General features: G+C 45.2%; 1 protein-coding gene across 1 annotated transcript; it reads left to right on the plus strand.

The window, feature by feature from the left end:
* Positions 1-3185: 3185 nt before the first annotated feature.
* dusp4 (dual specificity phosphatase 4) lies at positions 3186-10276 on the plus strand. Its single transcript, XM_053853938.1, has 4 exons — positions 3186-3782; positions 4481-4608; positions 6086-6305; positions 8337-10276. The coding sequence occupies exons 1-4, from the start codon at positions 3413-3415 to the stop codon at positions 8723-8725; spliced, it is 1107 nt and encodes a 368-aa protein (XP_053709913.1). The 5' UTR covers positions 3186-3412; the 3' UTR covers positions 8726-10276.
* Positions 10277-11077: the final 801 nt, after the last annotated feature.

An 11077-nucleotide genomic window follows, 5' to 3' on the forward strand; every position in this document is an offset into this window, starting at 1 on the left:
AACCCACACAGTCTCCACCAGCAGCCTTGGTCAAACACAACCCCAAAACCGTGTCCACTCCAGGTAAAGAGGAGGACACACATATATATATATATGTTATTTTGCATCAGTTTGACAATAGCACAATAAATCACGTTGGTGGCTATATTCAAGTTTTTATATATGTATTTAAACTAAAGCTAAAGCTAATGTCTTGAAAATATTTGTATGAGAATTTCAATTTTAGAGCATCATATTAAATGTTTTTTTTCATTATGATAATGTTTGTAATGAATCACAATTAACTTCCAACTACATATATATATATATATATATATATATATATATATATATATATATATATATATATATATATATATATATATATATATACCTGCTCACTTCCCACTCCTGCTCCTCTTAATGCCCATGGCTTATATACCTTCTGCTCTTTCTGTCTCAGCCTTGATACAAACACATGACACAAGCTCATTCATGAAAATGTAGCCACATTCATTGAAGGCTTAGCTCTTGGATTATGGGATTAGAGTGTGGGACAGATTAAGAGTGCCAACACATACACATTCATACTGTGCGTATGCGTTTATATTTTTGTGGGGTAGTGTTTGTCTTTAACCTTTGTGCTGAATGTATGTACGACTTCCGTTAGAAATTAGTTTGCTGTTCTATTATTATCCACAGACCACCACAGACAGCACACCCACCCGACACTGGAGGAATTAAGATGTACTGACTATGTATATGAACATTGAGGATTTAACCATCTACTCAGCATAAATCCAGATTCTCATAATACTGTGCCACACTGGGGGAAGCGAGTGTTCGAAATGAAATGATGAACAAAACAATATCACACTGCAACAAGCGTTGGAATAACAACAGCAATAATAGTTATTATTTTATTAGATTTTTATCTATTTAATGTCTTTGAAGTATTGCAGTGAATTGAAAAGAAGACTCCATGCTTTACCTCCATCGGGCTTTACCTCGTATCCACAAGGTCAAGGGCATGACGTCGTGCTGAAGAGTACAGTCGGGGTCAGAACCATCAACCTTGTGATGAGACAGGCCGCTGTGCCTTCTCAGCTCCAACTCATCGCTGCTGTCACCCTGTCAGCCCGTGTACTTGTCAGCTGTCGCCTCCTCTACACTCAACATATGTGCGTGTGTTGGTGACAGTGAAGAATGATAACGTTAGAAACAGCAAGGAGCAAAAGTCTAACGGCTGGAGAGATATTTACCAAGAGTGACGTGTGCGGATACAGAGTATCCCCTCTCATCCTGTATTGATGGATGACGGCATGCAGTGAGGGATGAGAGGGGATGAATGGATGGAGAGGGGAGGGAACAGAACATCCTTGCACACAGCCTCTCCCCAGCCAATGCCTTCACATTTCACTGCCTGCTATTTCCGCCCCCACCCCTATCCCTTGTTGCTACGGCAGCAGTTCCGTCCCGCCAGTGCAGGCTATTGTTTGCTGTAGTATTGCAGTACGCTTCTTTTGAGGCTGCATGCGATCGCTTCCTACTCACCTGTCATTTGTCATATATATTTTTTTGCTTCTCATCTTCTCTTATTTTCACCCTCCATATTCCTCTTCAACTCTGTTTCATTGTAAAAATCTCAAGCTTAAACTTGATAGTATATATGTGCTCTGGTATTTTCCCTGGTATCTACTTCATTCCACCCATATTCAGCGTTGTTTAGGTCCAAAGGTTGAAGAGAGGAAACGTTGGTAGCCATGGAGGGGCACATGGCTTGTATCCACGATAAAATAAAACTGAAATATGGCATGTTTTAGACAACATAGCATCTTCTCTGTTTATGTTGTGCCATTATTTCTCTGATCTTCTATCAGTCTGCCCTCATTCTCTCCTGGAGTTACCATGGAAATAAGATCAACATGCAAATACCTAAGCACGCTCACTGCCAAGGCTCTTTGATAGAAGATGCAAATTGTGTCTCCACTTGTGAGACTACAGTCCTCAGTCGCAGCCACAAACCTACGTGTGAGCACATACGTAAGCGCTCCCACCACCACTGCTGCATATTAAAACACTGTTTACATCGCACATAACTGCTGAAAGCTGAGTCAAGAGAAATCTCAGTAAAACATGGGCATCCATCATATATTTACATTCAGAAATGTACGTGTAGATCTGAATAAAGATGGTGAAACATGTATTTTAAATCGAGTATGTGCCAATACTTAAATGGTCACAATAAAAGTGAAATGGAATTCAAATGTTCCGTTTTGGGGAGGTTATTTCACTGATTGATGTCCCAAGTGATTTTGTTTTAATCAACTAGTTTTTTTTTGTTTTTTTTTTAAGGTCTGATTGAATAGCTCACTTGTGCATATTTTGCAGAACAATTTTTAACAACAATTTAACAATTTCAAAGCAGTTAACAGCAAACTAGCTTTGTGGGATCCATGTAAGAATGCTGACTTAAATTTGCCACCTTGTAGCTAAATGCTTACACACTCACTAATACAGAGAACTTTATATTTGAGCTTTTCATTGTGTATTAGAAATTATTGCTGAATTCATAACAGGGAACTCGGAGTTCAGTGGGTTTTTTTTCTAAATTTTTAAATGTCCTCCATGTTCAAAAGCTCTAAAATAACAACCTGAGACATCCAATAACTGTGACCTGTAATCATAATAATAATAATAATAATGTAAGGAGTTATTCATAGAAAATGGCAAGATATTTCTTGTTCTAATGGCCATAATTTTATGGTCAAATCTCATCACAATCTGACTGGTAAACAGGGTGATGTGTATAAGCAGAAATTCTGTGTGAAAATGAAATTATTGCTCAATGACTGAATGTAATGGAAATGAAAGGGAGAAGGAGCCACCGCCAGAGTCACAGACTTTTCACAGTCAAGAGAGATCCGCCATTTTGAAGTGGGGCTAAGAGAGAGCTAGCAGAGGTGGAACCTGACTAAGCTAAAATCGCATCGTAAGAGCGGACGGCTGACCGAGCAAAGTCGCACATGTGACGCCGTGCACCGCCATTGATGAGACAAAGTGAAGGCGCCACCGCAGCGCAGCCTCCATCCCTCCGCTCCGCTCCCATTGATGTTTGTCTTCTGTTTTATGAATGGACGACAGGGGAGGCGCGGGCGCGGCGAAGCAGCCGCTCGCTGATTGGGCGCCAGCCGTTGACGTCACCTCCGCCGTGACGCCATGCAGTCATTCATGAAAAAAAGGAAAATAACAGCAACAATCATGAGGAGAGTCAGTGAATGAGCCCGAGAAGAAGCGAGAGGCTGCTCTGGACAACCAAGTGCGGCCACCGAGAGAGCGAGATGCGCGGATAGAACGGCCCCGTTTGGAGGTCGCTGGAGGCTCCGAGAGCGAGAGACAGACGGACGGAAGGCGCCACCTGAATCCCAGCGCGATGGAGGACCTGTGCGAGATGGACTGCCCGGTGCTGAAGCGGCTCCTGAAGGACGACAGCGCCAAGTGTCTGCTCCTGGACTGTCGCTCCTTCCTCGCCTTCAGCGCGGGACACATCCGCGGCGCGGTCAACGCCCGCTGCAACACCATCGTCCGCCGCAGGGCCAAGGGCTCCGTGCTCAGCCTGGAGCAGGTACTCGCCGGGGACGAGGAGGTCCGCGGCCGCCTGCGCTCCGGCTTGTACTCGGCCGTGGTTCTGTACGACGAGAGGACGCCGGACTCGGACACCGTCAAGGAGGACAGCACCGTCACACTAGTACTCAACGCTCTCTGCAGGGACTCCTCGTCTTGCAGCATCTATTTCCTCAAAGGTAAAAAACATTTGCTCACAAAAATGTTTATTCAATAATCTAAGATTAAATTGAATGTGTTAAATATATTTTTTATCAATTATATTATTCAGACTCTTTATACCGAATGTATTTATTTAATGAGTCAATAAAAGAAAAAGTTTATTATTTTACATTTGCTAAAGGTTGTAGCCGTTGAAACGACCCTGTATTTTGCCTTTTGCAATGTTAAACAGCACCCATGGGAATGTCCTTCAGGACTGCAGGTCTCAGTACTCACTCGCTCACCCACACAGCCCAGTGGTGGTGAGCCGAGTGAGTGAGGTAATGCTAGAAGCCAGAGGGGCTAAACCAGCTCACACACACCAGTGTTACGGGGTAACAAGACAGAATAACGTCCCACACCGGCACTTGGATTCACCCGCCTCACTATATTTAGACTGCAGAGCATCTCCAAACCAAACTGGTGCAAGCTGTGGTGCATTCTCAGTGTGTGTGACGCAGGCGCCTTCCAGCACTGGAGTGTGTTTAAAAAAGAATTTTGCCTGTCTCAGTTGTATATATAGACGTGTGACAAAATGTTGGTACCGTCCTCCACACAGGGGGCACAGTGCACTCCAAAAAAAGGAGGGGGGGAGAGAAGAAATTTGTGAATCACTGATCCGCCCTGCTACATTATGGATTGAAATAAGTCACTGATGAAAGTGTCTCTCTTTCAGGTGGATATGACAGGTTTTTCACTGAATACCCAGACTACTGTCTGAAGACCAAATCCTTACCGACCCTCTCCAGCCAGTCCAGCGTGGACTCGTCCTGCTCCTCGTGTGGGACGCCACATCACGATCAGGTACAGCTTCTATTCTCTTCAGCAGGGCTGCTTTCTGTCTGTCTGTCTGCTTTGGGTTCAAATCTCTGTCGTCTTTTTGAAGGGAAATTAAAGAGGCATTTTTATAGCTAAGACAACTGAACCCCTCTTTATTTGTGCCCTTGTTTGCTTAATATTGTGGAGCAAAGGATTTTGTCTGGGTGTTTTCATGCGTTTGCAGCAGTTTCTTCTTTGTCTGGTGCCATAACTCTGGAAACCAGCTAGTGTCGTTCATAAAGAGGCAGAAATAATGATGAATATTAGCAGCCGGGTTGACGAGCAGTTGGTCTCACATGCTTGTGCAGTCAGTTCAAATATTGACCCCCAGCTCCCGTGCAGCAGTCATGGGATGTTTGCCTTGCTCATGAGCAACTTGACTGGTGTTTGCTCTGTCGCCACGCTCGCTCGACAGACGGCTGAGGCCTGTTGTTTCAAGATGGAGGCCCAGCTCAGTCGAGTCACCGTGGACTGCTTGTCGTACGACGTCGTCATTATTTGTTCGCTTCACTTTCTGTGGCTTTGCTGCTGTTGTGTTTGTCGGCCTGGTGGAGCCTGCAGACTTGGTGCGTTTCTCACAGTCACATGTTTCCTGACTGACGCACGAGGACGCACAATCCTCTGTCTGTTTCAAACTCAAGAGCGTCAGGTGTTGTGCCGCTTCCTGTTGGAGCGGCGAGAAACGGTCAATGACCCCCCCTCCACCCTCATCTCAACTGACACCTCTGAGCAGTATCGATCATTTCCTGCTACTGTGTCAGCGCCGCTGTCGTCAGCATCAGCGGACAAAAACAAACCCGGCTCCGTCAATAAAGCCCGGCCACAGACACACACAGCACGTCCTGTCAAGCATCTGCAGCTTCCCTCGTGAAAAAACATCAACACAATTTGAAAGATTTCTGCCGTGGAGCTCACATGAAATTACAGTCTGCAGTAGATGCGAAGACACTCGACAGCTGCCGAGCACAAGGATCCAAGAGTTCAGCTGCAGAGGACATTCGCTTTGCAGTTGGATATCAGGGGGCGTTTCAGTACTAAACATTGCCTCAGACTTCAGAATTCATTTTCAAGGTGTAATACTTGAGAAATTTGGCTATTCCACTATTTGTTATTGTACTTTATTATACTCAATACCCTGTTGATATTTAATGAGTCATTAAAACTCGTGGGGTCGGTCCACACAAAAACATCATTTTATTTGATCAGAGCTTTAACATTTGCTGTGAGTGGTGGGACTTGCACAGATGTGTGAGTGGGGAGGACGTTTTTTTTTTTTTTTCAAAACGGATAATAGAAGTTTTGAAATGATGCTGTGGTTTTCCTGGAAGTGAGCGGAGAGCCTTCCGTTCTCTATGAAGCTGCTGCTTTCTTATCAAGGGACGACCCAAGGCTCTCTGTGTCACAGAGGAAGGATGAGCTCAAGTTTTCACTGCTCTGATACTACTATGTCATTTATTTCCAGGGTGGACCGGTGGAGATCCTGCCATTCCTCTACCTCGGCAGCGCCCTGCACGCCTCCAAAAAGGAGGTTCTGGACGCCATGGGAATCTCTGCCTTGCTCAACGTGTCATCCGACTGTCCGAACCACTTTGAGGGAGCGTACCAGTACAAATGTATCCCTGTGGAGGACAACCACAAAGAAGACATCAGCTGCTGGTTCCTGGAGGCCATCGAGTTCATAGGTCAGTCTGTCTGTGTGTGTTTGTGTGTGTGAGAGTGTGTCGCTGGTTTACTGATGCTGGTGACACGGTGTTGGTGACAGCATCAAATGTCTTTTGGCTGTTGGGTCTCAGTCACTTTCCATGGTTTATTCATTTCATTCTGCCCATCAAAATATGCTAATATAATGTCGAGAAATGTGTATTTACATCGAGGTTTATTCAGTGAAATGATAACATGAAATGCCAGTTTCAATTGAATGTTGAAAGATTTTGTTGCTTACTTTATGGGGAGGAGACAATCAATAAATGACCAAATATTTGTGGATGGTAGGGTGTATTTTATTGTCATTTGGAAGTGATACATGACGTAGTTTGTGAGTATGAATCACCTCCGGACTGTCACACCAGTAGTGAAGTTGCGGATGAAAACACATTGCAGAATTATTAACAGGAGAAAATAAATCCTTTTTTTTATCCCCTGACTCTTTCCTCGGCACATTTCACAGGAAAGAAAAATAATCCGAGACACAGACGTTGACATTTGCGATGAGAAAATATTGCCTGTGATGTCGTGTGAGCTTTGCAAATCTGCGTGTGTGCCTTCGCTTCCTGTGCGCTCTGCTGTGTGTGTGTGTGTGTGTGTGTGTGTGTGTGTGTGTGTGTGTGTGTGTGTGTGTGTGTGTGTGTGTGTGTGTGTGTGTGTGTGTGTGTGTGTGTGTGTGTGTGTGTGTGTGTGTGTGTGTGTAGGTGCTGGTATGCGTCATAGATAGCTGCTGAGGGACCAGATTCTGACTCATCCACTGTTACCCAGTGAACAGACGTTACGTTGGAGTTACCTGAGAACTTGCTGCGTGTGTGCAAATACAGAACTGGAGATTTAAGGATGAGCAGAGAAATACGTGAATCTGTCTTTCACCCAGCTGCAGGACAATAAGGGAACCTATGTGAAGTCCAGGTCACGCTCAGTTAAGCTCTGCCGCAAAGTGGTCCGGCTTTGTTTATTTATGTCTTTATTTATTTTTAATTCAAGATATGAGAAGCTGGTCCCCTGGATGTCTTGCATTTAGTATTCATGACAATAAAGTTGACTTTGACTCAAGTGTAGAAGCGCTGACTCACCATGTTTGTATGAGCATGTGCGTTAAACAACAAATGAAGTTCCTCGTAGACGTCCACTTATTCTGTTTAGAATTTCCTCATCATATTTTGAGCTGTTTGCTTGGATGGCACCAGCTTCACTGCTCTAACTGTAGAAATGCCATTATAGATGCTGATCAAAAGCATCAAATTCTGGGCGGCGTTAATGGAAGGCAGGACGTGAACCAAGGAGGGACATTTGTCACATCGTGGCCAGATTTGGAAAAGTGTTTGTAAAGACCTTGTGGCTAAATTGTGACTGGTTTAGTTACTCATCCGTCCGTCTGTCACTCATTTTTCCCACAAAGAAGTTCAAACACAAATCATTTCCTGACTCTCCAGTCACTGGTTGCTCAGCGCAGGTCAAAGGTCATCTCTCTTCAGACGCAGTTGTTAAATGCAAACATTTGATGTTGTGTTTTAAAGCGTCATCAATTTGTTTGTTGTCTTTCTATAACAACAATAATCCGCATCACAACACTCATTTTTCATCCCTTATAAATGGTAAATTCTTCAGTTGTATTTTAAATGTATTAATTTTTTCACCTTATTCCAAAATTGTATCTGTATGTTTTTTTTTTTCAAGTTGCTTCAGATCAATATTGATCAGAATTTCAGATAAATATGTCAGTTTGTTGCGGGAAAACTGTCTTTTCTCAAATGATTTTATTATTATATCTATTATTTTATTCTATTATTATTATACATTATTTATCTTTTCAGTCCTGATTTGTTTGCACTCATATCCCATCCATCCCTCTTCTTCACGTGTTTATGTGCTTGAACCTGGAACTCAAGCTTGAAACAGTCACGTGTGTGACTCTGCTTTTGTCCCTCTCACGCCGCTGATGTGAATAACTGTAACGGCAGACGGGCTTTACAGTCAGGACTGACCTTTGACCTCTCTTCCATCAGACTCGGTACGGGACACCAGCGGCAGAGTCCTGGTCCACTGTCAGGCCGGCATCTCCCGCTCGGCCACCATCTGCCTGGCCTACCTGATGAAGAGGAAGCGCGTGCGTCTGGACGAGGCCTTTGAGTTTGTGCGTCGGCGCCGCAGCATCATCTCCCCCAACTTCAGCTTCATGGGTCAGCTGCTGCAGTTCGAGTCCCAGCTGCTGGCCACCTCCTGCGCGGCAGAAGCTGCCGCCACGGCCAGCCCGCTGCTGGGCCCCAAGTCCTCCTCCACCGCCGCCTCCACCACGCCCACACCCACCTCGCCGTTCATCTTCAACTTCCCGGTGTCGGTGGTGAACTCAGCCTACCTGCACCACAGTCCCATCACCACCTCGCCCGGCTGCTGATGGGCGACCGAGCACAAACTGTGGTGTCAACACGTGGTTCTTCCAGCTGAAAAGATGTCGCGGTGCCTGACTCTGAACCTTGAACCTAATGAGCGCACACACACTTGTACACACACACACAAACACACTCTCACTGGCGGGAGGATCGCACTCGTGACTCTCAGTGTAAAGCTCTGTTGCCATGGAGATGACTAGTCTTAAGGAGAGGAGATGGACACAGGAAGGAAGGAGAAATCTCAAGCACCTGCTCTTTCCCTCTTTGGCTGTCCAACAAAAGAGATGGATGGAGGAAGCGGCGGAGGAGGGTGACAGAAAGCAGTGGCCTCTTTAGTGACAGGTGCTCCGACCGGAGTTTCCTGCGCCCCCTCCACCCCCCACCCCCTCACCTTCCTCTCATCCCCTTTCATGATCCCCCCTCCTCTCATCTCTGCTTCTCATCTCCTCCTGACTCAATAGACGAAATAAATCAAATAAGATGCCAAAAAAGGAGGGGCCATGGCAGCGTCTGAGGAGAGCGACCCTCCCACTCTCGCCTCCCTGTGGTATCCCAGCACCACCCACTGAGAGGTGACGGCACAAGATGTTTCGGACACACTGGGTGTCGTCTCTCTTCGCGACATCTCCACTCTGTTGGGCGATTTGCTACTTTGTGGCCTGACAGCTTCAGTAGAAGAGCAGAGCTCCATCACTCACTCCAAATCCAACCTAAAGAAGTGGCGTGTGACAAAGCACTTCCTTGGATTTGTTTCATGTAAACATTGGTACGCAACTGTAATTCAGAGTCATCAAACTGGTCCTTTTAACAAGTTTGTGCCTTGAACACAAGTTGGGACGTTGTTGGGACTTTATTTTTGTTTTTAAACTTCTGCCAGTCATTGAGAGGAATGTTGAAGCATTTCAGCTTTCAACTGTGACCATCTCTGTCCATCACTCGCCATCCACATAGCTGAAAATGATGCGAAGAACTCAGGTTAGCAACAGCTCCAGACGCACCACAGGTATCCGATCCAAGCTTGTCGTTGCAGCTAAACCTTTGATGAAGATTTTGTAACGTCCGGAATGTTTTCTCTACAGCGACAGTCAGTAGCACCATGACGCAATACCAAACTCCCCACCGTCCGGTCAGCGCACCACACACAGTCACGGCCTGCACAAACACACGACAGGGTTCAGCGTTCAAACCTTCTTCTGTATCGACGATTGTCTCTCCGTAGCACTTTAAAGTGATGCAATACTGTACTTAATTTAATTTATTGATCTGCACAATACGGTGACGAGGGGCCTGTCGTGGGGGCCCCCGTGCGCAGGAGAGCAGAGAGCCAATCGGTAAACCAGGCAATACTTTGTACCGTGAGTGTGGTCAGCGTCCATCTGTCTGTGTCCGTCCATCTGTCTGACTGTCATGGCAATATCGACCCTCCTCTTTCTACCTGTAAATAGATAGTTGTACATAGCCAGAAGAGTTTGCCCTCAATTTTATTGTGACATGATCTGTGCATTTATTTATTACTGAAATCCACCGTTGAATAAACAATGTTCTTAATGAACTCGACGAGTTTGGGTCTTCTGTGTGGAGCACGGCCAGCGGGAAACAGTGCACACACGTGCTGAGAGCCGACTGGAGAACACCAAAATATGTCAGATGTCAAAGAAGAAATACAATTGAAAATGCAATACACACACACACCTCTCATTGCCATAACCCTTTCCCCAGCCTCTCACCCTAAACCTAACCATCCAAAACACATGGCTCACCTTAACCAGGACACTGAACCAAACTGAAACCCAATAATAGTGACCCAGTTATTTTGAAGTCTTCAGCTTCATTTTGAGGCGTAACCTCATGGGGTCCAACCAAACGGCCCCCACAGTCTTTGGTCAGGAATTGGTCCCCAAAAAGTAGGATAAACAAGCCCACACAAACACACACACACATCCTTATAGATACTGTGCACGTCTGTCACACAGTACAGTACAGGCCACAGGTTTGGACACACCTTCTTATTCAATCCATTTTCTTAAGTTCCACAGCTTTGTAGATTCTCACTGAAGACGCCAGAACTATGAATGAACACATGTGGAATTATGTAGTAAACAAAGAAGTGTGTGTTTCTATTTTTTTATTCTACAAAACAGCCACCCTTTGCTTTGATGACTGCTTTGCTCAATCTTGGCTTTCTGGCCGTGAGCTTCATGATGGAGTCACCTGCTCAACAGGTGACTCCATCATGAATATCATTAATAAGGCTGGGGGTTTGTGGGGCTGCCAACAAAGCAAAAGCTGGTTACTTTGAGTCTTCTAAAACATGAAACATATTTAGAGTTATCCCACATTTTATTCTTTGCGACATA

This window comes from Synchiropus splendidus, chromosome 1 (assembly GCF_027744825.2).
Source record: "Synchiropus splendidus isolate RoL2022-P1 chromosome 1, RoL_Sspl_1.0, whole genome shotgun sequence".
In the NCBI taxonomy this organism is placed as follows: Eukaryota; Metazoa; Chordata; class Actinopteri; order Syngnathiformes; family Callionymidae; genus Synchiropus; species Synchiropus splendidus.

Coding starts and splice junctions, on each gene's coding strand:
- dusp4 (XM_053853938.1), top strand. CDS start 3,413: ATGGAGGACCTGTGCGAGATGGACTGCCCGGTGCTGAAGCGGCTCCTG. Junction 4,609..6,085: donor GGACGCCACATCACGATCAG/GTACAGCTTCTA, acceptor ATTTATTTCCAG/GGTGGACCGGTGGAGATCCT. Junction 6,306..8,336: donor GGAGGCCATCGAGTTCATAG/GTCAGTCTGTCT, acceptor CTCTTCCATCAG/ACTCGGTACGGGACACCAGC.